The 26,141-nt window shown below is 40.4% G+C and overlaps 1 protein-coding gene and 2 long non-coding RNA genes across 4 annotated transcripts in view; 1 reads left to right on the top strand and 2 right to left on the bottom strand.

Moving 5' to 3' along the window:
- Positions 1–1,524: 1,524 nt before the first annotated feature.
- Positions 1,525–2,191, bottom strand: LOC117554363. The gene is made up of 4 exons (XR_004570262.1): positions 2,038–2,191; positions 1,835–1,945; positions 1,633–1,730; positions 1,525–1,542 (listed from the first exon to the last, which is right to left on the bottom strand). It is a non-coding gene; the product is annotated as an uncharacterized LOC117554363 (long non-coding RNA).
- Positions 2,192–5,631: 3,440 nt separating this feature from the next.
- On the bottom strand, positions 5,632–6,278 carry LOC117554366. Its single transcript, XR_004570263.1, has 3 exons — positions 6,218–6,278; positions 5,795–5,957; positions 5,632–5,695 (listed from the first exon to the last, which is right to left on the bottom strand). It is a non-coding gene; the product is annotated as an uncharacterized LOC117554366 (long non-coding RNA).
- A 15,857-nt stretch (positions 6,279–22,135) lies between these two features.
- LOC117554309 (antizyme inhibitor 1-like) overlaps positions 22,136–26,141 on the top strand; it is a 35,885-nt gene continuing 31,879 nt past the window's right edge. The window contains exons 1-4 of one of the 2 annotated variants that reach the window (XM_034228698.1): positions 22,136–22,369; positions 23,077–23,198; positions 25,192–25,402; positions 25,593–25,766. In XM_034228698.1, the coding sequence (XP_034084589.1) occupies positions 25,301–25,402; positions 25,593–25,766 (276 nt within the window). In that variant the 5' untranslated portion in view covers positions 22,136–22,369; positions 23,077–23,198; positions 25,192–25,300. Of the gene's footprint in view, positions 22,370–23,076; positions 23,212–25,191; positions 25,403–25,592; positions 25,767–26,141 lie in introns of both variants that reach the window. The other variant, XM_034228706.1, reaches the window with a different exon arrangement.

Raw genomic sequence — 26,141 nt, 5'->3', positions numbered from 1 at the left:
CCACAGAACGGCCAGTCGTGAAGAGCCGTTGACGGCCGGCCGGTGTCAGTACCAGATATGTTCGGCCTACCAAATATGTTCGGGTGTATTTCCGTCGCATCCGTCATCCGTCATATCCGTCATATACTCACCTCCCTCTGCTCCCAGCGCTATGCTGCCACACACCGGCCGTCTGCGGAACTGCAGCCGGAGGAACTCGGTACAGCTTGTTATGTGTGTGTACTTAATTATTTACAATTAAAAAATATATATATTCTGCGTTACTTTAGCCAACACTTTTATAATATATAAGCCTGATCATGTCGTTGAAAGCAAGTACAGATGTTCTCCCTTTTCCACAGTTCTGTGTGAACTTCATCTAAGGTAGATGCTTTGCTTCTGCACCAGTTTAGCAGAAGTCTGTTTTGTAAGACTGGTTTTGTTGCAGTCTGTTCATGCTATGTGTTTCTTGCGTAAGACTATATACACACGGAACACATGTATTACAGGGCTGTACCCAGTGTGCTTCATAAAACATTTTTGAAGCTTATTTTTTTTAAATTAAGCCGTTTCCATGTTATAACAGCATCTCGTTAAATCAATATCGGAAACAATAATTGTCTTTTTGTGGTTATTTAAATGTAATTTATGGTGCTATTAGAGTGCTTATAGACTGACCCGTTAATACAGATGCCCCCCCCCCCCCCCCCCCCCCCTTTGTGTGCGGTGAGCTGGAGAGAAGGCAGTCTATTTATTTTGGTGAAAAAAAAACCCCTAACATATATGGATTGAATCAGAATATTGTGTTGGATCAAAACATATTGTACATTTTGAGAATTCTTACATCTATTACAATACATTTTGAGCTTTGGACAATGTTTGGATCAAACGAGCCAGAAACAACCTTAAGCAGCCACCACTGGAATATTATTGCAGTAATATCATAATACTAGTAGCCTTATATTAGTGTAGCCTAATATTGATCGACAAATATTTAGAAATAAATCTGGTTCTGCCTGCCTGCCTCATCGCACTATGCCCTGCTGCATTACCATGTATAGTATTTACATTCATAATGATCCTTTTTTGTTGCAGAGCTTTAGAGGCTTTAAGAGACGAACTGTCAATGATGCCAACTTGGCGACCTACAAACTAGATATAGCAATCTTGGAGCTATTGCGGCTAGCTACTTTCATTGGAAAGAGTCTCTAATTTTTTGTATGTATATATTTCATATATCCATCCCAAGCTTACCTACCCAACTGAATGAATTCACACATTCAAGTAAATAGAAAGACAGCACAGCATTCAAGTGTTTATTGAGAATTTGAACTTCAACGTTAATGGAAAAAGCTCCAAACTTTTCTCTACAGCCCTTAGTATCAAGAAATCCTTCTAGTTCCTTTTACATGTGGATAGGAAAACAGCACAGATTGTTCAGAATATATGAGGAAGCCATCAGGGAAGCAGCATGACCCAAGGCAGGACTGCAGAGACAGGTTCAGCCACGACCCGAAGTCCACGACCCGAAGTCCACGACGGGCAGCGTCCGGGAAAACCAAACTTGAAGGTAAGATATCAAATGATGATCTTCATTAATTGCAGTGACAATTTAGTCTATTCTGACATTTGTTTGTGTGAGTTAATCTTTACCTATGATATCTGGTTGCAGAAGGGACTGCAATAGCCTGGATGTTGGTCATCAGAGTAGATGCCCTGCAATTCTCCTCTTTTACCTTTCCCAACATATCCTATGAATAGAAAAAGAAAATATTGTAATTGAATCACACTAGGACCACAACACACTAAATATGTAATGACACATAAACATTATTATCCAGAATAAGAAGTCTACCTGGTTTGCAGTTTTTGTAAGGCTCCAAGCATCCACGGCAGGTGTCAATGGTGTACATGACGTTGAAATCCTGCTTGTATGAAGCAGAGAACAAACTCCATGTAGCAACACCTGTGTAAAACAAGCATTTCAATAGAGCCATTAAAAATATGCATAGACACCACAGCTGTCGTATAGTGCTGCACCTTCACTGAATCACTTACTCTCAAGCCAGCGAAAGTGGGCCCCTCTTCTGAAAGACACAGTGGACATTGTGTCTCTGAAGGTGGTACACACTAGAGTGAGTGATGAGTACGCTTTGTCACCTTCCTGGAGAACCACTTCCATCAGAAGGTCCGAGAGAAGACAGTTTGGCAGCTGTGAAGTATTGGTCAGACTAGATCAAACATATTTAACAACACATTGACTAGACTGTTGCCAGCACAATCGAAATACCAAGATTCTTTGGGCTTCAGGTAGCAAAAAGACACATTTTTAATATTAATGTTGAATATATCACACACATTTTTCTTATGTTTTGTTATTCTTCTCCTTGAGGTAAAAAACAGCTATCAATAAAGTTAAAAAAAAGCAGTGAGACATAATAGTTGGAAATTCTGCCGTGATCACAGGTCGTTTTTTAAACAAAAAACAGTTACTGCTTCACTGAAAAGATATTACCTCCAATATGAAGCACATGTCGGACTTTTGAAACTGGACCTTTGAAGGAAAATATAAGGTGTGGGTCATGTGATTGTTTAATTACATGTGTATACAATTATCAATATGTATGCATGTGTTAAATAATCTGGATCTGTCCGTGGCTATAAAAATCACATAATATCAGGATGAAAATGTAAATCAGTGTCAAAGAAACTGTTGTCTATAAAGTAACATTTAAAATGTATGATTTACCCTTCAATCTGGTACCGTTCCATGAGCATAATGCACCACCATTTCCGGATCTGTGCTATGTCCCGCTAAAAGAAAATGTAACAATAATAAAGTTGAAAATGAATGGAACCTCATCATTTGTCTACTCAATGTTAGCCCCCTCTTCCCCCTGAAATACTAACTCAGAGGATAAATACTGACCTCGGTAAACCAAAGTAGAGCATCTGTGCTGAAGTTGAGTGCATACTGTGAAAGGATAAAGATCTGTTAAGTTATGAGTTTCAAAAACTAACAAAACCCCTTAAAAAAAAGTGTCAAGGGAGGAATTTACCATCAGTATGAAGACACCACAGTCATTGCCCGTGGTTTGGTGAGGCTAACCCTGTAAGAATTTGGAATATAACAGTGATGTTCATGGTCAAATGGAAAATAAAGACATGTGAAAGCAGGTGTATGAGATGGTGGAGAAATGTACCTTGACGTCTCTGCCGAACTTTACTGTCCACTGACCTGGAGCAATGCGGTGCGCTAGGTCACTGTCAAAAGAAATGATAAGACATGGGAATTGATTTGGTGAAGGAACGCTATACACAATATAATTCATGTTTTTGGATTTCCTTACATTGAACTATTGCATGCCTTAAAAGAGGAAAGTTATGAAAGCCACTGAACGGGGCTAAAATAAAACAAACAAAAATACGTTTACCAGCCGCTGAACAAAGCTGAACTTGAAAACAACCTTTGAACAAGGCTTATAACAAAATGAATATTATAATTCATAGCATCCTGTTGCAGACTCTTTTTCTTTTGGTTCCACTAAGGACACTCCAGACTTTGTGGAAATGGAGATATATTATAAATGAATTTGATCAGATTCAGACCCCTGGTCTACAAGATGGTTACTGCAGTATTAGAATACTATAAACTATTTAGAACTCCCATACAAGCCACAGAACGGTGAGGGGGTAATCATGCTACAAAAACCTAAATATGTCCTTGTAGGAATTGTCCCCAAAGCCATCTGGCTTAAGAGGGTCGAGCAAATATAACTCTCTCTTTGCTGGCTTGATCACCTGTCAACCATTGACAAAATAGCTGAAATTAGACATAATCAAACACCAGAAGAAAACCACACAGCACAACTTATGTTCATTTTGTACATGCTGGTGAGATCATTTGGAACAGACTCACGCAAAGCAAATAGTGATCTGCCTTTCCTTGCTGCCGACTCCAGGCAGGGATGAAAACCATGTCCTTGGTGGCCAATTGGTCAGCCTAGTATTTTAAACAAGGGATTTTAAGTTGCTGTATATCAATTTCAAGAAACATAGGTCTCAAGCAACAGGAACTTACTGGAAAACTGGCCAACACGTCAGCTGTTTTGGACTTCCAGGTAGGAACCACATACATATCCACGATGTATATATCTTTGCCCTATATTGATAGTTTTTCAAAAAAAATGAAATCTTCATAGAAGTATGTTCAACAACAAGAGACAACCACACTTCACGAGATTGGAGTTTCACCACTAAACAGCTATTTAGAAAATATGTGTTATTCAAAAGAAAAAAGCAGGCCAATGATGTCTGTTGAAAACCGTACATGTCTTTGGGTGGCTTCTTGTACCATCTTCAGGCACGTGTTTCCAATCTGAAACAGTAACAACAGTAAGTTACCTGTGCCATTTATTTGAGACAAGATGAAGTTGGGAGGAAAGCTCAAGTATACCTACATTTGACTCCATGCACTGAGGAAGACCCAGGCTCCAAAAGTCCTCTCTGGTCAGGCACACATCACCCTCCTTCACAATGACCTCTGCTCCAGGCCTATTGTGGTCTAGCACATAGCTGAGCTGCAAATAACAGATTGCAAAACATACTTCAAGCCAATAGAAAACATAGAAAAATTAAAATCAAAACAATGCACCTCCATCACTGTGCATGAAGTAAACATATATCTACCAGCTTGTCTTGAATCGGATGTAGATCCTTTGCGTATTTCGCACCAGAGAGGGCATACTGGTGGTCAGCAACTGACCCCTCCGAATCCAACTTCGGTTCAGCTGTTATTAGATAGACACAAAATAAACAGTATTATTGAAGTACCACACATGAAGTATACCTAAAATGTGTCCTTGTATTGATAATCAAAATACCTCTCAACATAGGCCTGATAAAGGGCTTCAGCTGAGACACACTCACACTCTGTCTCAGCTGAGCTCCTGTTGAGCTCAACAGGGTTGCCACACCCTTGTTGGTGATTGAGGAAACCACATAAGGGCCAAACCAGTTGCACTCCAGTTTTCCACCTTTTCGGCCCTCCTTCCTCTTATTCGCTCTTAGGACCTCATCTCCAACGTTAATCAGGAAAGATTTCACATTCTTTCCCTTGCGTTTTTCAAAAGAGATTTTCTGTCTCTGTTGTGCTATTTGGATGTTTCTGGTAAATCTGAGAAAGATATGTAACAGTTATCATTTACAGTCCTTAACATACGCTTGCATTTTTTAGGAGTTATTATGTTTTAAATATTGCCATTTTATTCTCACCTTCGAGTGCAAATCTGCAATGGTTGCAGCCTTTGCCTCAAGCTGCTGTTCTGCCTCATCAGCAGGCACCAAAACAGAGGTATCATCCCTGTCATTGACTGTAGCATTTATAACACCCGGGACGCGAGGGTGGCCTCCCAAACTGGGCAAAATAGGGCGTGCACTTGGTTGACCTCTGAAAGCATAAAAATTCCTTTTAGTATCTCTGTTGAGTATGTTTCCATCTGCATTTGTTACAACATTGTACCTGCTTTGAGGTGTTAATGCTCGCCACAATGCCCCTCAGATGTAAATCCCAGTCATTCTGGTCCTCTCCACAGTACTTTGCAAGTGCTTTTTTTATGTTTTGGTTTGTACGCTCATCTTGGCCATTGCACTGGGGATGGTACGCTGAAGTGATGCAGTGTTTTACACCCAGTGCATCAAAAACACCACGGTTGACCTGCAGATGGTTTAGTGTACACCAATTACCAAATTACCTGAAAAATCGTATTACATTGTTACACATAACACATACACTGTATTAGATAGATTATTGTACCTCATTGACAAATTCCCGTCCTTGGTCGGTAATGATCTTCTCGACAAGACCGAAATCGAGAAGAATATTTACAATCTTTTTTGAGACCTCAACAGCTGTTTTGTGGTAGAGCGTTTTTGCTACCACCCACTTCGTGAACAGATCAGTCGCTGTTAGAATGTATCTGCAATATAAAATGCAGAATGTTGTAAATATATACAGAATCACTGTAAATGATTTCCTTTCTTTTTAAACCAGATTCTTCACGTTTAGAACCTTTAAAGGAGGTTACACATGCTTCAGCCCATCATGATAGTACCTTTTGCCCTTAGCAGTGGAGGGAAGTGGGCCAATGAGATCCACACATGTCTCACTCTGTTTCAATGTACACATACAACACATTTCTGTAGATCAATAATCAGTCAGTCAGTCAAAAACTCCCACCCATTTCTTCACGTCCTCCCGCATAGTGGACCAGTGGTACGTTGCCAAAACCTTCTCGGTGGTGCGCCTTCTCCCTGCATGACCTCCGGAACCCAGGTTATCATGGCACTCCTTCAGGACATTGATAATTTGGTCCTTGGTGCACACAACCATCCTCTCATTGTCCTTGTATGTGTAGTACAAATCTCCAGCTGGCACAACAGGAACAACAAAACAATCATTTAGACATGTGTAGAGATGACATTATGACTAAAAGCTGTTCAAGAAATCCAGTGGCAAATGTGGTTTAGACGTAACAACTACAGTAATGTAAAGTGTGTATAAAAGAAAAAAGGAGAAACAAGCTGTGGAGTCCTTGCGATTTACTGAAAAATGTTGGAATTGCAATATGATAAACCATTAGAGGTATGATCACTTTTGCACCAAAAAACACCATTAGATAAATAGATAGATAGATATATACTTTATTGATCCCTATAAGTAAAGGGATGTGATGATGTCACATGTACAGGGGGTTTATACCTCATAATAAAAACGTATGTTCGTGACTTAACCATGGTCTTATTCTGTTACTTACCTTTGATCAGGTATTGTTTGGATGCCCTCCGAATTAACGCCTTCCTTTTATCATGCTTTTCAGCGGCGATGGTGAGATTGTGGTAACCACCATTGAGCACGTACTGCTTTATCTCAGCATAAAAGCTCTCCATTTCTGTCATGAAAGTTAAAATGGTCGCGGTAATTATGGGGAAGCGGAGGGATCTAGATCGTTCACACATAACAAGCTGTACCGAGTTCCTCCGGCTACAGTTCCGCAGACGGCCGGTGTGTGGCAGCATAGCGCTGGGAGCAGAGGGAGGTGAGTATATGACGGATATGACGGATGACGGATGCGACGGAAATACACCCGAACATATTTGGTAGGCCGAACATATCTGGTACTGACACCGGCCCTTTAAAGAAAAATTGTTTAACGTCATCTATTAAGTTGCGCTGACGGCCGACAGATGGCGACAGCGGCCGCTAATGCAGTTGTGTGGTTCTTATCTGTCAAATAATAACACACGAAGAAGAAGAAAGACCGGCCACACGAAGAGAAGGGATTAGACGCCGCGGCAGACAGGGAGAATGAAAAAACATGGATACAAATCAAAGAAAACGAAAAGAAAAAGGTGGGCCGAGAAGGCAAGAGAAAAAAAGGTGAAGTCACTCGCAGGTGAAGCATATAAATGTCGCAAATTGACAGACCTTTTTGGCAGCTACAAGCACTATCAGCAGCAGCTTAGAACAAATGCAAGATGATGAAGAGAATGATGAGGGCGCGAGTTCAGATATACAGCCAGCCTCCTGCGTTCATGATGAGGGACAGAGTTGAGCTGCTGGAAGAACCAGCTCAACTGGCACATACAAGTGCAGGGCAAGAGCAAGAGGTGGGTGAGAATTATCCCCTGAACTCAGTGGCGTTTTCTCCTGGAGAACAAGGGAAGCCAGGCTTCCCCTGTTTTTTGGATTGTAGTTATAATATTAATAAATAAATAAAAACACTTAGTTTAGTTTCGGTAATTATTCTGCCGGCTCGTCTCTCCCCCATTCTCATTGAGTATTTTACAAAGAGTGAAACAGCGCCCCTCTAGATGTTATGGTGAAACAGTAGATTGCACTCTCTGTTGCGAGAGGAGTCTAGCCGAAATGGGCTTCCCTTGGTGAAAAAAAATTGAGGGATTGACCAATCAGATGACGCCCACGTCATGCCTCACAATCCAATCAAATCGCATCAACTTCAGTTCGTACTGTATCACCGCCCTTAAAAAGTAGCAAGCAACTGAAGCAAGTGCAATTGTGGAGGGTGGAGATTTGGAGTATTTCATCAAACATAATTGTACTAAACTTCCGCTACAGCAGCAACTAAAAATGAAATCTGATGACAGGTCAATGCCCAAACTGGAGCTGTGTACAGAGAGGAAAAAAGGAGCGAATCGGACGTAAAACTTTAAATAATAAACAGCGGATTTCTAACATTTGACATTTCATGTGGCTGGACTGGGTCAGTTTCCAGGGCTGAATTGTAGTCCCAGTCCGCCCCTGGCTCATGGCATATAGGTGTAAGCAGGGGTAAAGTCAAAGTGCTATTTTTAATGAGTGGGGAGTGGACCTAACATAGAGGGGTCCGGGGGCATGATCCCTCGGGAAGATTTATTTTTAAATATTGAAGTTAAAAGCATCAATCTGGTGATCTATGGATACATCTCTCAACACCCATTTGAAACAGAACTGTAAACAGATTTACTTTTTCTTTATGGATATTTTACAAATCACTCCCCTTTTAAACTTTATTCTTTTTTTACTGTCTAGTATTTCATACCTGTTTTTTTATTTATACTCTTATTTTTTTATAACTATAATGATCATATACGTACGTAGGCTACGTACGTACGTGTGCCTCGGAAATAATTGTTTACATTAATCGTGACCAAACAGTTTGAGACCCGGCCACTAGCTCGCTAGCACCAGAAGCTAACAACAATCTCCGGTAGGTGCGCTCTCTCTCTCTCTCTCGCTCGCGCACGCACACAAAATGGCTCGTTCCACGCACACACAGAGCCAAGCTTGAATGAAACACAGAGACCCAGACGTACTTGTACTGTACTGTATCATATTATTTTCGAATCAATAATCTTTCAAAATATGATTTTCCTTTTTTTTTTCAAACCATTTTTCCTCCTGGTCTGTCGCGCCCCCCCTGTCATGCCTCTGCGCCCCCCCTGTCATGCCTCTGCGCCCCCCCTGTCATGCCTCTGCGCCCCCCAAGGGGGGAGCGCCCCCCACTTTGAGAAACACTGCATTAGGGTGATGTAAATATTTGTAATCCATATACAATTATAACGCATTAATAATATATATGCAATCCAACATAATAAGTACATTTACTGATTATAATACTTTTTCTTCTGTATGATTTTGAATGCATGAATTTTACTACAGAGTATTCAGTTGCAGTGTTGCTACAATGAACACCACGGTTCACTCCCATAGAAAATGATTTTATTTATTATATTGGCAGACGTTGCAAAACATCATGTTTCTACATAAATGTAGGTAATACAAAACATTTTTAGATATGGAATTTGACCAAATATCCTGAATTATAGGATGTGATAAGAACTCCAGCCCAGACTTGTGCGTCAGTCAACATTCCAAGGGCATTACCTTCGAGAGGGACCCTGACCATTTTTGATGCCAAATCAACAGCATTTGAGGCTCTAGAGTTACTACATTTGGAAGAGCCGGGTCAAGTTTCCTGACTTTGGGTGTCTCCTGCACAGAATCTGAGGAAAACGCCCCCAAAGGACATGTTTATAGTCCAGTGGGTCTGGGGTTCATTGTTTGGGACACAATGGTTGGTCTGACTGGAGCCAACCCCGACATCAAACGGCAGGTTGAGTTTGCCCATGGCTGGCTCGAGGCCAGTCTGCAGGGATGTTATCAGGTCACACACATGCACACCACACACACACACACACACACACACACACACACACACACACACACACACACACACACGCACGTTATTGTCAGTCAGTCTGAATCCAGATTACTGATAAGAGTCTGTTGTGTGATCTTTTCATGTTCAATAAGAAAGTGTTGTTTCAGCAATAATTATGACTACATTTAAAAATAACAGATTAAGAAACAATTTATATCCTTTCTCACGCATATACCAATTAACTTTGTCCTTGCATCGACTGTCATTCAAAGCTTCTAACACAAATGTGATCACAAATTTGTACCAAAATTGAGTTTATAATCACAGTTGATGGCCTGAAGTATTTGAGTAGGATGGAATCATCACAATAGCCAACAACCTGTTTCTCCTCAATTGTCTTGTTTAGAAAGAATGCTGCCTGAAAAGTAGTCAATAACTGAATAAAGATTTATTGGCATTTTTGCAATTAATATAATCAATTGGAGGGTGACATTTAATACAAATATAGTTTTTCCTCGTTTCAACAAAAATTACTTCCAAATAAAAAAGGAATACATCAATTTCAGCATTTAGTTGGGATTAAACTCAATTAAATTACCCCCATACATGTTTAACGCTATTTCATTTATTAAAGTTTTGGTTGCCTTTTTTTATCAAAAGCATATGATATGATCATTTTCTTCTGAGAAGCAAAATGCTTTAAAAGCAAACCACATATCAATAACTCAAATACTGACACAGTTATGTTATGAACTTTCTATGATAACGTATTGTATCTTGGCAGAGAGGAAACAGGGGTGAAATGTGCACCAGTTTGAAGAGTGTGTTATTGTTTGACCATCATAGTATATCTCTCATTATCTCTTCACCACTGTGACACTATTGTTAAAAATGACATGTTTTGGGACAACCCATAGATAGGTACTTCCTTTGAGGTGATTTTAAAATACATTTTTGGGTGTGTTAAAGATTGCACTGGATTTTCATAATGTCTTAAGTTGTCAGAAAACAGATATTCATCAGCATTCCTGGAATGAGATTGGTTTTGTGTATTTGTTATATTCCTGTAGCCAGTTGCTTTGTGTTTCCCTGCTTAGCATTCAGATCAGGGAGCGGAAAAGTTTGTTTGGAGTTCCTTTAACTTAGCAACATTCTTTGGAAATAATAGCTGCTGAGTGACTTATCAACACTTCCAGCAGCCTGTTGCATAAGTGCATTTCAGTGTGGGTTTATCAGTCACTCAAGTCCATTTAATGAATAAATAAGTTATTTTTCAAGCAGGCAGAAATATATATATATATATATATCTTATATATTATTTTCTGCTTATGAATGTGCATACCTTTTTGATTATTGGAAGTGGAAAATATGAAAAATTACAATATTTTAGAACATTTGAAATGGTGGGAGTTAGTTTAGTAAATGTGAAACTGCACAAAATATGTAAATGCAATACAATGAATATTGTTTTTTTACTGAGTGTGTATATTCAAATCCAGAACAGTGAAAAGTAGAAGCCTGCTGTGAGTGTGTGTGTGTGTGCTCAGGCTGAGTTCTGCTGTGTCTCGCTGTCTCGCAGACCCCATGCAGCAACCAGGAAACGACACCAGTAATCCAGCTCACACTGTCCGCTCCTCGATCCTCAAAGGGCGGAGCAGCGAACCCCGCAACGTCCCGCCAACACGGAACCCAGACCCCACGCAGCATTCTCATCTGTTTGTCATTGCTGGTGTCATTTTCTGGTTGCTAACAAATGCCATTGTAACACATAATCACTGATGTTCTGCTGTAACGGTGGTGGACTCATCAGAACAGAGTGGGCGAGCTGACCAATCACAACTCAGTGGGCTCATAGGGGGGGGGGGGGCAGGAGCTCCAACAAGGCGTGTAGGACAGAGAGTGAATACACATACTATACAGAGATGCTGTATGAGAAAACCAATGTGATTTTGGAACATTGAACAATGTAAATCTATTCTAGTATACCTCAACAATGGAATTATGATCAGTAGAAATGGCCAAGTCATGACCTTTAATTAAACTGTGGCATTATGTAAACAAACTGGCATTTAAAGGGTTACACTTCTGAAAATGAATGAATTTTGGTAGCTCATGGCAGTTATGATCAGGGCTGATTATAATATATATATATATATATATATACATACATTTTTGAAGGTGCCTTATTATTTTCCTTTTTATTGTTGTAACATGCTGTTTCTTCCTCTCTGTCTGGAGGCTTCTGAGTAATCAGGGTTCCTGGGTTGGGACTTTCTAAGTATGTGTGTTGATGTAATCTGTTTATAATGTTTGCAAACAAGAATTCCTGCTGCACAATGCAGCCACTGGAGTATTTGCCCTGAGGGTGGGTGGTGCACATGTCTCGCTGCCGCATACCCAGCAGCTGTGATTGGCTATTATGATCCAAACAATGGAAATCAAACATTGTGCTTTACTGGAAGCCCCTTAGATGCTATGTGTGATTAGACTTATATATACATAGTTCATTTAGTGTTGGAGAAAACAGGCACAAAACACGGAACAGCTTTTGTGTTGCAGGAAAAGAAATCCCCTGCAGCCTTTACAATGGACTCCAAGCAACAGTTTTAGTGAAACAAATGCTGCTATGGTTTATTATTCATTAAGGAGTGCTCAAAACTCGCCTAACACACCAAACTATTTTAAAGTTATGTGAATTCGAAACGGTGCTGGTGGTGGCTAAAAAACAGGAAACCATGCTTTGTTTTATGAACAATCAGGGTTGTAAAGATTTAGAAGATCTTGCCTTTTTTTCATGGTGTTGAATCCTAGAAAAGCATACACCACATAAAACTTAAGAGTCAGAGAAAAATATTCTCATGTCTATTCCAAGCATTTATATTTGGGTGTATTTGTGTAAGTTTATTTAGAATAGTATTGTTTGTCCATGCCCTCTGTAATAATTCCTTGAAAAGACTAAACTGAGGGAACATTTTGTCCCAAAAGGCTGCACAGACACAGCTGAAAATGGACTTTGACTTCAGGATACATGAATAGATCATTACAAAAAGACCAACTCAAAGGCAAACCCAATACACATGATGATAGATATGTTTTACAATATTTAAATAAATAAATAATATTGCATATATGAGTTAAAAACCCTCAAAACATTTGACACGGAGAGTTGAATTGGGGGATTTCAAGCTCAGGTCTGTGATATTTAAGACCAAGTCCAAGATGATGTCAGTTAGGATAGGTATAGGCCAGGGGTTGGCAACCCGCGGCCCACGGGCCGCATGCAGCCCTTTAATGGCGCGTTTCCACTGCAGCGGGTAGCTCGCTTTAAGCCTGCCGAGCCGTGCGGGGCCCGTTTTTGGTTGCGTTTCCACTTGGCCTAGTTTTGGCCCGGGGCTACTTTTTCACCTTTTTTCTGGCCCGACTCGTGGTTCTAGGGCCAGGAACAACCAGGCTGAGTCGGGCTGAGTATGCTAAACTAGAGAGAGAATCGCTGGCAAGGGGGCTACAACTACAACAAGATGAACATATTTGACCGTGAATTAATTGTAATACACGTTTCAAAATGATGCCGAAGTAACAACATACTGATACCGGTTAGTAAAAACCATGAATTAATGCTTTGACAAGTCTGCAGACAGACGGCAGGCGAAAAACCCTTTTCAAATGCGTGTTTTCTAAATGTAGCTTGGCTAAGCTAACGTTATATATGCTCCGACCGTCCACACTCACAACAACGGCCTATACAGACATAAATAAACCAGCGACTGTATTCGCCATGACACAGGCAGTCTGTGGTTTGTACTTGTTTAACTTTTGTCAAGTTTCTGAACAGATATGAAGAGCTGTGAGCTCTGAGTGCTAAGAGCTAACGGCTGTGTTGTTTTTCTGGGGCTCTCATTGAAGATGACGTCACGGCTCCGCCTACACTGCGTTACTATGGAGAGGCGAAGTCACGCCCATCTACTTCCGGACCATGGGACCCCGGAAGCGAAAAATGTACATTGAATTCAATGGAGAGAGAACACGTATCTTTTGATCCCGTTTGAATTGTGCCACGAACTACACATATGATGTTTGTCAATCTTAAACAATCATTTCCAGGTCAAAAAAGTCACATTTTGTCGTAAAACTGCTGAAATATAAGACTATGAAAAATACGCTACTACAAATCCCAAATCCCATTCTGGGTCGCGTAAGTGATGTCACAGGCATGCTCGGTGATTTATAATAAGACTCGTAATTAAAGCGAAGAAGAAGAAGATCTCATAACTGATTTATTCCCTCCAATAAATTATAGATCGCTAAAAATAAATTCACTTTTACAAGATGCCTGTGTGCTTTGTACCAGGTTGTAGTCATAAAAGTGATCATACCACTTGCTCCTTCTATCGATTCCCGTCTGATGAAAGGACCAGGAGTCGCTGGATCAGACATATCAGGTAATATCATAGGTAAATATACATGTTGTGCATGTTCATGTGCATAGTCAAGTTAGCTACCTAGCTAGTAGCGACGAGTAGCGAGCACGTTAGTTAGCATTACATTACTTAGCCTTGTCATTTTTAGTAGCCTTACCATGAAGTTATTATTTTATTACATGAAGTAAACCAACATTTTAAACAGTAAGAGTAGTCATGATGGTAAGTATTTCGTGAAACATTTGAAGCGTAGCCTACTGCGCCATCCACCGGGTGCTAAGGAAGCAGTTCAGGGAGAGTCGAAGGCAGGCAGGGAGCTTTGCATGACATTCTTCTGGACGTGTTTCATTGTGATGACAATCTGTTTGTTGGAAAGACAGTCGTTGTGTGCTTATTGAGAGAAAATTGTTAGAAGAGATAATTATTCAAAGTGTTGTTACTTTAAACTAAGTGTTGTTACTTTAAACTAAGTGTTGTTACTGACCTTTTTCTCTTTTATTTTCTTTACCTCACCTGTAACTGCTGAGACGTTGAGGAACATGCACACTGACCTGCTCTGGCAACCTGATTTCCACTGTACGTAATAGTATTTGGTTATGGTATATTATTTATATACATCAAAGGCACAATGCATCCCCCAGAGACACACATGTATTGAGTGTGATATTTTTGCATAGGTCATGTGAAATCATCTTTACATACTAGAAAACTGTAGGAGCGGCAACTTGTTTTGAAATTGAATTTTTAATATCCGATAATAAAGTTGATCTGTTTTCTTTATTCTTCTCTCTTCCCAGCTCCATACATCACCATTCTCTGTTCCTGCAGGTCCTGCTTGCTAATCAATGCTCATGTTTTTTTACACAATTACAAATAAAGTCATTGTATTGTATGACATGAAGTTGTGCTTCATTCGGAGTCAATAATAAATTAATTCTGCCTTCAACTGCACAATGATTGTGGACTGCACCGACATCCATGTAGCTGCCCCCCAAGATGAATCAAGCAAAGAGGGTCACCATCATGCCCAAGGACATCCAGCTGGCCCGCCGCATCCGCGGAGAGAGGGCTTAGACTGACCTGAGACCAGCACACCCAAACACAACGGCTCTTTTAAGAGCCACCTACAGTTTCAAAGAGTTGCCATCCTACGTTATTATAATGATTAAACTGGTTCATGTATCACTTAGTTTACTGAACCGTGATGAATGAAAGAAATTAGTGAGGTAGTGGTTTACCGAAGTTACAAAGACATTAATATATGAGTAACAGGTATTGTATTGTAAGTATTCGGTATATTCCTTGATAGCTTTTGGAGAAGGTTGTTTTTAAGTTTACTAAAATCTATCGTTTCAACTGTTTCACTTTATAAAAAAGGAACAGGTGAGTAGAGCATCATTGAGTTTCTTATTCTGTAAGTAAATTATCCAAATTAAATGTTTTTCATTATTTTAGTCAACCCTAAACAAATTGATTGTACCTTTTTAATAATGACCTTACATGGTCGGCAAAGTTAAATTAACTTCAGAAAATCAAATCTGTTCTGAGAAAAAACTAATAAATGTTTAAAGATAGGAACTTGCCATCCCACTGAAAAACAGTCCGTAGAGATTTAAAGGCGTAGTTGCAGTTCAGTCCAACGTTTCATTTGGATTCATTTGACAACAGTCAACTATTTTCATAAAGAATATATATATTTTTCAAAGTCAACTTTATTGTCAATTTTACTCAGTTTGAGAGATCAAAAAGATGTTTAAATAAAATTATACAATTTGCAGATATGTATACAAATATATATATCCTATATACACCATCATGTATAATGATGGTGTATGATGTAGAAGGAAGTGTGGTAGATAACAAGTAAATATAGAGTTACATACAGATCCATGTTACAGCAAAAGATGGAATAACTAAGAAGCACGCAGAATAATAATAATTACATGCAACAATTAAATAACTGCTCAGCGTCTCCACCACAATCTACCTCTACTGGCCAACACAGGGAGCATATGCTGGGTGTAGAATTTTTCCAGGAGGAGGAGATTTCCATGCCATGCAGGGTCTTTGGGGATGGGGATGATGATCACCTCCTTCGTGGTCCACACAACAAAGTAGCAGAGACTCCGGTCTGTGATATGCAGCTGCCCTTGGACCTGGTGCCAGTATGGGTGATTCTCCTTGAGAATATATAACCCACCCTCCTCACGGAGACAGAAGGATGGTAACTGGACTGCCTCCGCGATGGTCATGTTCCTCTGGCTGTGTGGACACTTCACCTCCAGCAGGGCAGATGGCTGCACAAGTCCATCGGGTGATGCTCCCAAAACACCCGACTCACTCACAAAGAGACCAGACTCGATTCTAAGCCTTCACCCCTTCGGCCTCGTTTACAACCCCCCAGTTGACAGTTGGCGATGTCTCTGGCCAGTGGGTTGTATGTCTCCTCTCGCTGTTGGTAAAGTTGAGACACCGACTGGACTACTTTTTAAGTGCCAGGCTTCCTCCACTGGCACTCACATCTGTGGAGCTGATCTGCCACATGGCAAATATTGCCAATGCTGCAGCGTGGCTGCATTTGTACATCTCCTGTGCACAATCACAGACAGCGCTCTGCATCGCGCCATCGTCTCCTATGCAGATCTGTAAAAATAAAGTAAGTACCATTTGTTAGCATGCTATAATAGATTGAATGAGCAATAATACAAGGATGGTCCGGATCTGGGGGTGGGAGGGTTTATTTTTCCATAGTTTTGTCCTCTTGTCTGATTGTTGTTATTGTTTGTTTTTTCTGTATTTTTTGTAATTTGTGCTGTATTGGTTGTGATTGTACATTGTATTTTTCTAAATGTGTATGAATACATTTTTGAAAAACATTTGATCAACAATAAAAAAGGATTTGGTCAGGATCTAGACTCGGTGTGTAGTTTATTAATTAATCAATGCTCTCTACATTAGGAAAACACATACCAGTGTACCAGAGGGAGTCACACACAGCTGTGCCTAGATAACCAAAATCCTTGAATAGCACACCGGAATCACCGGAATCTACACACAGCAAATAAACTCAAATGACACAACGAGAAAAAGGAGATCACACATACAGTATAGTCGATATAAAACTCCGCTTCAATCTGAAGAGCAACTAAAACAAAACACGGGAGTGTACCTTGTTCTTGTGAACACTAATGTTATCCACAGCATACACAGAGACCACGAATTTCTTAAGGAGAAAACTAGTTACTAAAACAAAACACGTTAGTGTACCTTGTTAGCTAATGTTAGCTAGCTGACATTAACGTTACACATTGCACTCATATTACTCACCGAAACCTTGTAAAGCCGGTCCCGCTGCTCTTACAGAACCGACTAACTCCCCTTTCATATAGGTACAGCTCTCAACGTGCCCAGACTTGTAGTGATTTTCACCTCGTAAAATACTTTTATTCTCATTCTGAAAGAATGTGGTGAAATGTGCTAACGTGACGGCCATCTTTATGTTGGTGACGCGTATTGTGCGAGACGAGAGCCCTGTAGTTCACTGAGCGGTTTCACACGAAAAAATGTGTAACTTCACAGTTTTACGACACATTTTTATTTTTTTGACTTGCAAAATGTTCTTTTAAATTGACAAACATCATATGTGTCATTCGTGGCACAATTCAAACGGGATCAAAAGATAACCTTTCTCTCTCCATTGACTTCAATGTATAATTTTCCGCTTCCGGAGTCCCATGGAGGCTTTCGGAAGGGGAGGGACTTCGCCTCTCTATAGTAACTGCCCCAGTTCCTAAACTGTAATGGAAACGCACCATTAAAGTGAGCCGGGCCTAATAAGGCCTAACCAAACCGAGCGAGGCCGAGCGAGGCCTGCAGTGGAAACGCGCAATAAGCCCTCTTCTCTGGCTCCCTTGAGTTTGGACAAAAATAAGAAGGAAATAAAATAATAGTATTTGTAGGACTATTTATATTTTCTTGCATGGTTGAAAATGTTTCGTATCTTGTATTTTGAGGTGATAGTGTGAGACATAAATAAAAAACAAAACGGTTTTAATTAGGTCAACTAAAATATGCGTCACATCCTGCTACGGTCCCGCGCCAGCGCCTTTTCCTGCAGGTGAATAACCTGACCCCCGGCTCGATGAGCGAACTATGGATAAATCAAAGAAAAGTACCGGAGGAACACAGGATTTAATTCTGTGTGGACAGAGTTATCTGCTTTCACAGCAAACGATGCTGGTTTACCGGTATGTTTGATATGTAGAGAGAAGTTGTCAAAGGTGCTGCAGCCTTTACTATCGAGGAACAACACGGGAGAGGAAGACAGCTGACGATCTTCAGTCATAATTCAATGGGGTATGCAATTTATTTCAGAAAACACTTTTTGTTATATTCCATGGAATGCTCTTAACGTCCTGATAGCAATGAATATATTAAATGCTTTGACAATAAATACATACACAAATTAATCTCTGGAAGCCGTAGCGCTGTAAAAAGCACGACCAATCATCTGAGCCGGCCCGGCTAAAATAACTGGATGGCCTACCTGCCTGTCAGCCTTCCATCCGCGTTCGTGTGTGTTGGAGGAGGGACTCTGTAAGAAAGTCTGAAGGAAGAGGCATATTTTTTCCGGTTGTGTACTTTCAAATTCTAGCGCACTCGAGCTGGTTTCTCCATTCTTACCTACCCTACCTTTAACTCTTTTTAGGGTGCAGCTATATGTTTTATTTATTTCAAAGTGGACCCATTTTAATAATATTTTTTTTTCCTTCAAATGTGCAGAGGACTCCCCAAGTGCTGTGTTTATCCATCCATCCATCCATCTTCTCCCGCTTATCCGTGGTCGGGTCGCGGGGGTAGCAGTTCCAGCAGAGAGCCCCAAACTTTCTTTTCCCTGGCGACATAAACCAGCTCTGACTGGGGGATCCCAAGGCGCTCCCAGGGCCAGCGAAGAGATATAATCCCTCCACCTGGTCCTAGGTCTACCCCTTGGTCTCTTCCCAGCTGGACGTGCCTGGAACACCTCCCTAGGGAGGCGCCCCAGGTGCATCCTAACTAGGTGCCCGAACCACCTCAACTGGCTCCTTTCGACGCGAAGGAGGAGCGGCTCAACTCCGAGTCCCTCCCTGATGACCGAACTTCTCACCTTATCCCTAAGGGAGACACCAGCCACCCTGCGGAGAAAACCCATCTCGGCCGCTTGTATCTGTAGCTTGTGCTGTGTTTAATTTATTTTAAAGGGATAGTGGAAATGGAACCTCAAATAGTTTCGTTTTAACTTATATACAAGCATAATTACGTACCAAAACAATCACACCTGATTAAAAAAATATAATAATTGCCTTACGCATGTTAGAAGCACTTTATTGCAGCTTCCCCGAAGTTTTTTAGAAACGAAATGTTCGACTCAGCCAAACCGGAAGTGACGAAAACTCAGGAAGACGATACGATAACAAACTATGGCGTCTATGCAGAATGAACGTGGAAGGGCAAATATACCAGACAAAGAAGAAGGATTGTACGAGGTATCCAGTGATGATGGCGAGTCAGAAACATCCTCTCGGCTTTCCTACGAAAATGTCGTTTTAGGAACTGAATCTGAATCCGGTTCAGTAAGCGACGATGGTGAGAATATTGAACCAGACGATGGACCATTACGTCCTTATTTGTTCGAGCCCGAGCCCGAGGTGATGGTTCACGGCATGGGCAATGGCGAGGATGACCAGGACCAGGCGCCAGATGATGCACCCCTACGCACAAATAATCTTGACTGGTAGGTCCCTAAGCATAGGCTCACGCATCTTAAGATCACCTGTAGCCTTTACAAATATTAATCATTGTTAACCAGTTAAGCCCGAAGGTCCCCCCAGTGGACCCCTCCCACAGTTTTTTTTCTCTCACATGTCTCAGGGCTTCTTAACATTTATGAAACTATTAATGTTTCATACCCTTTTAAAGGTAAGAAAACTCCGCTAACTGACAATAAGAACAATTGTTAGCTAGAAAAAACACAAGAGTAATACCAAGCCTTTGAATTAGCATTGAGCGAAACAATGCGAACTAATGCTAACGCTTTTTTACACACAACACACGGTAGAAATGCCCTTATTACTATCTTAACTGCACAAACAAGATATACGATTTAAAGCTGAGACTCCACAGATGTAATGTCATCACTGTAAGACCTCGAATTCCTGGAGCTATCAGCCAGAAAAGAGAAAGTAAACAACATCCGGTTCCAAAAATATTACAATAATTACGTCTTACCTTTTTGATTTGTGATCAAAAGTTGTGTTCAACGGAATAAAACGCATCTCAAGGTTAATCCAATGTCGTTGTGTCACGTAGAATTTTTTACTGATAATCAATCATCATATTTATGGCAATATACTCGGTATAAAGTATTGCCATCTTACAGTCTTATAGTATTACCTATAGTGAAAATTTCTGAACAAATTTCACCCACTGACGACGAATGGCTGGGTTTCTTGGAAACGCATGAGTCGATATGCCATTCTCTGCATTTGCTGTCGCACTACAGCCATACAAAACACATCTATTCACCATAATAAAGGTCGGCTATTCACATGCAAATGCTATTGAATGTCCGCCATTGTTTGTGCCCGTCTTCCTCTGCTCTCGTCATCACCCGAAGATTCCCGACGATTCCCGAAGTATTTCGTTTCATTGAGAGGGCGCAGTAAAATTGAAAATAAAATGAAACTAGGCGCATGAAATAAAAAAAAATTGTTATTATGCTTATTTTTAATACAAATACATAAGTTAAACCCAAAATTCGCGGATTTCCACTATCCCTTTAAAGTAGGCCTGTGTATTATTTTTAATTCTCCTTATAAGAGTTATTTGTTTCTTATTAGAGGTTAACAGTTTTATATAATGTAATAAATAGCCTAATAAATGCAAAAAAAACTGTAGTTTTTGTCTGATATAACAATAAAAAACTATGAAATATGTTTTGCGGCTCCAGACAAAAAAATGTTTTGGAAAAAGGAGCAAAATGGCTCTTTTGGTCAAAAAGGTTGCAGACCCCTGGTATAGGCAAAGAATCCCCCAGAGAAAAAACTTCCCCTCTGCTTAGATAACATAGCTTTCCATGGCACCCTCCTCCTGTGTCGAGGAGGGAGACATGCAAATTTATCTTCTTCTGCCCCAGACCCAGACCCTGAATTCTCAGAAGCGGGCACAACTCCTCAAAGTCACAACAACAAAAGCAAAGGGACAGAACAATCCAGTTAGAGCTTGAACCTGGGGCAAAATGCATGCATCCATGTTCTTCCTACTCATGGGACTGGAGCTTTGCAACTGTTGATTTTGACTAAAGAAAACAGGAAGCTTCTGCAAACAATATTGGACAGCATTTTGTCCTTATTGAGCCATGGGAAACACAATGAAGACGTAACACAGGTAATTCTTGGAAAATTGGATTGTGACCTGTTTAACATACAGTAGGCTACAGGTTATTATCTATAAATATAACTTGTAGTCAACCAATATATGATTGTATTGCTGGACATACATTTTGCTGTGTATTTCTAGAATTGTTCATTTTTATTGTAATAATTGTTATTCTTTTTGTTATGTTTTATCATTAATACGATTATTATTGTTGCTGGTTAAGTTGCTGGGTTATTCATTGTAGAATTAATATTCATTTATGTTTTTGTCAGTACATTTGATCATTATCAGTTTCTAAAACTGAGGTCGTTGTCTTTGGTTTTGACAGCTCTAAACCCCGCCCATCTAAAATGCATCAAGCTCCCCAGGCTAAAGTCAAAACAGGCAGGAACATGTGTTTATATAACTTCTTAAGTTATGTTGAAGATAGATTCATATTTACAGATGATATTTATATCAGAGCGATATGTGGGGCATTGCTTTTCCACAATGGTGCTTTGCGTTACATAATCAAACCGTTTGCAGTATATTTATTAATTCAGCTTTTAGTTTGATAAGTTAACCGGATATCTCGCTGTTAATGTTAGTTCTTGACGCTCCTGTCTGTCTGTCCGTCCACCTCCACTCTCGACCTCCACTGTTGCCTTCCGCTCAGTCGTCACAAATAATCCTACGACAAGATTGCATCAACAAAACGCTGAAGGATAATAACTCTGGCCGGTTCACCACGTCCATGGCAGTTATCCTTTTCTCTTCTAGTAACCCCACCACTCTTTAAAAATTCCGCCTAAAAAGAAAAAGCGTTCTGTCCCCTCTTTTGGGTTTTCAGCTAACGTAAGTAACGTTAACGTAGCTAACCGCGCTGTTAGCATGCTATGAGTTTGTTTATGAATTAACCGTGTAATTTAGCCAACAATACATGCTAGCTGAAATTAGTGAAAGATAGCGGAACAGTTGGTAGAATTTATATTGATTAAATTAGTTACAAATTGTTTTTTAAACAATATTCACCTCCTTTGTTGCTAGGTAGTTAACGCTAATGCTAACCGTTACCAAATGAAGGCAACATGACCTGTTAGCAAGCTAGCTAGCCACCTGTATGTCAGAAATCTTAAATGTGGTTTGAATTAGTAGAAGGAGGATGCTTGGTGTTTGGCTAATCACCCCGCATGAGTTTGAAAATACTATTGTGAATGAACTCAGTGACAATATAAATGCATTATGTTAATTACTAAAAGGGACTATGATCCTAGGAAAGGGTAAGATTTGAAACATTAACAAATAGCAATAATAACGGAAAAATGTGTTGCATACAAAGTAAACCATTAACTTATACCAAAATGCAAACCCAATGCTCTGCTTCTATTGGCTTTTAACCCTCCGCACTTTTCCAGTTTGATTAATGCTTCTTCAACCATTTTACAGATTTAATTGTATAAAAACGTCCTTAATGTTAGGATAGACTGGAGCATTGTGGGGAAAGTTGCTTCTCTGTCAGTAATTGAGTCCTTTGTGCTCTCTTTTCATCTGTTCTTTTGCAGGTGTACAATAATTACCCAGAAGATCTAGGGTCATCGCTTCACCGAGAGCCATTTGACTTCAACGCGGAGCCACCTTGGGATCCTAGCTGATAGTGGACGGGTTCAAACCAGGACTCATCCATGTGAGTAACACAGGTGTGAATAAAGAATAAATGCATCATCTTTGACATAATAGATAGTATTCTAGAAACATGCAATGTAAAACCTGTTTGTTTTAGCACTTGTGTACACGTGTCAGTCGTTTTGTACTAATGCATTGTGACAAATGTTTTCACCAGACTCGTTGACAGAAAGAACAAAACAAACAGGCTATATTTTATTTTAGATTCTACATTTAAGATCTATTTTCAACACACAGGACAATGTGTTCTGGACTGCTTTTTGTGATGTAGTTCTTCTTTTGCTCTCATTTAGTCGCAGATATTACGATATTCATATTGCTAATAGTGACTGGATTTGAGTGAAGTTCTCTCTGAAGGATAATGTCACTGTAAACCATAAACTGATCATTATGCCATTAGCATCATCACTTATTTCAAGAGAGTAATGTTATCACCGACTTGCCCTTGTCCCTCTGTCAGTTCATGTGTGTCAGACTCTAAACAAATACATCTGCACAATATTGTTTATAAAACTGATCAGACTTTGGGGGAGTCATAAGCACAATGCCCTTTTTTTGACAGTAGCCCCGCCCTGTCTCAGTTGCTTCAGGCTTTCTAGGCCCATTGTTTTCTCACTATTTAACCTCCCTAACCTACAGCCATGTCCCATATATTCCACCCAGACTGCTGTGCCTCTCTGATTTTGTTTTTTGTGCAACATAATTGAAAGTAAAGTTGTGACATCAACGCCGCCAGTATTGTACTTTATTTAATGCGTTCAAAAAGAACCTTCACGGGTCACCAGTTCTGGGATTAATGTTGATTGTTGGGGGTAATTGATGGTAAAGTGAATGAACTCTGTGCCCCAGACTCTGTTTTGACAGCGGCTCTTTAGAAGAATAGGCCTCTTCCACAATGCTGTCCTGTAACATGCAGCCTGCACTGTGCTCTGATTGGATACTCCCTGAAAATGACTATTTGCTGATCTCGTATATAATGTCTTGGTTCCAGCTTCTCTATAAACTAGCTAGACAACATCATTTGAAATGCATTATCCATATTAGGGATGCACGATATTGGTTTTTTGTAACCGATAACTTCCTGCTTCTCGATACCGATAATACTTTTTTTTTTACGCCACTAATTATTTTAACGCGATTAACGCATGTGTATTTTTTTTCCTCGGCCGCCCCGTAGTTTCAGAGCGCATCGAGTTTAAAATACCATCTACAAGCTGATGCTGACAGCCCCGCTCCTGTCGCCCGCTTGTGGCAGACCACACTTCCACGCTCACCGGCAGGCACCGACTGGCCATCTGGAGGACCGGGAGGGTGTGTGTATGTGTGGCACGAGCGAGCGAGAGAGAGACCTTACGTGCATTGTTGTTGTTAGCATCTGGTGCTAGCTAGCTGCGCTAACGTATATACGGAGCTGTTTCAAATGAAAACGGAGGAGCGACATTTCGCCACAACTGCGCCGAGCACTTGACTTTATGCAGGAAGCCAGACAGTGGGACATTGTACGAGAAGTCAGCACACTCAGCACGGATAGTGCGCAACATGATTGCAGCGTCCAGGCAGCTCCGGTTCGAGCATATGCCTTGAGTTGCACATAGCTCCAACGCCCATACCACCGACGACATGTTTGTTTACTGTCCTGGCTTCACGGCCGCACACCATTTACGTCACAGTCAGGCACGAGTTAGGGAGCGCTGGATTTGTGAAAAACTCCCCTCTTCCTAAACCACTAATACCACAGTACTGGCAAAACGGGAGGAGCCGAGTGAAAAACAAGCGCCCCTCATCCCAATCCACCCACACCGCAGTATCTTTTTCTTTTTTTTTACCCAAAAAATATATTGTATATTATCGGGGCTATTAATACTGGTATCGGGTTTATCGGGATGACGTCATAATTCCTAATATCGGACCGATAATTATCGGTGCATCCCTAATCCATATATGATTGAATTGTTTGTGAATGTTGTGTTGACTCTTCTCGTTTTCTTGTACAGTTTGTTGCTAAAGTCTAGGAACCCAGGGGCTCAAGAGGGTGTGAGCAAGTACACTTCGGACTAGCCAAGTTCTTTATGCCTGTCGGATTAGAAGAAAACGGTTGAGAGGATGAAAGGAATCACTGATGAACCGCAGTATTCTGTCGGTCTGCTGGAGGGAGGCGCAGCCCTCTGTGACGTGATTGACAATCATATTTATGAACAATATCTGGTAAGGGCCTCACTGCAGCAACATGTACATTTAGCACACACTTGCAAACCTGCATTTCGTACTTTTCAAAACACCTTTTATTCTATTGGCCTGTTTACATGTGGTAAGTCACAATCTGACAGACTTTAGCGAAAGCTTGGAGTTTGTATTTTTACTCATTCATTGACATGTATTTTTATTTCCTCCTCAGACTGAGAAGAATGCATTCTTTGTAGCAGACCTGGGAGTAATAATGAGGCAGCATGTTCGCTGGCGAACCCACATGGCCCAAATTAGACCCTACTATGCTGTCAGATGCAACAGCAGCCCAGCTGTTATTGAGGTTCTTGCTGCCCTCGGCGCCGGATTCATTTGTACCAACAAGGTACTTTACCACAAACTGGTTGTATCACTGTAGTCGGTTCAGGTTTATCCACAGGAAACATGTGTTAGATACAAAGATAGTACAGTACATACCGGTAGCTCTATATTGTTATTTATATAGTGTACTTATTTTGACGTTTTCATTTTGTCTAATGTTGCTTATTGTTCTAGTTGTATCTATGTTTTAACATCTTGTTTCGTTTTTTTTTGCTGTCTTTTAGCCAGGTTGTCATTGTAAATAAGAATTTGCTCTCAATTGACTTATTGGTTAAACAAAGGTAAAAAATAAAAATCAGTCATAAACAGTGTTGTGCTAGTTACTGAAAACTAGTTACCATTACTAGTTACTTCATTGCAAAAGTAACTCAGTTACTCA

Source organism: Gymnodraco acuticeps, unplaced genomic scaffold, assembly GCF_902827175.1.
Source record: "Gymnodraco acuticeps unplaced genomic scaffold, fGymAcu1.1, whole genome shotgun sequence".
Taxonomy (NCBI): Eukaryota; Metazoa; Chordata; class Actinopteri; order Perciformes; family Bathydraconidae; genus Gymnodraco; species Gymnodraco acuticeps.
This window is presented reverse-complemented; position numbering and strand designations above follow the sequence as displayed.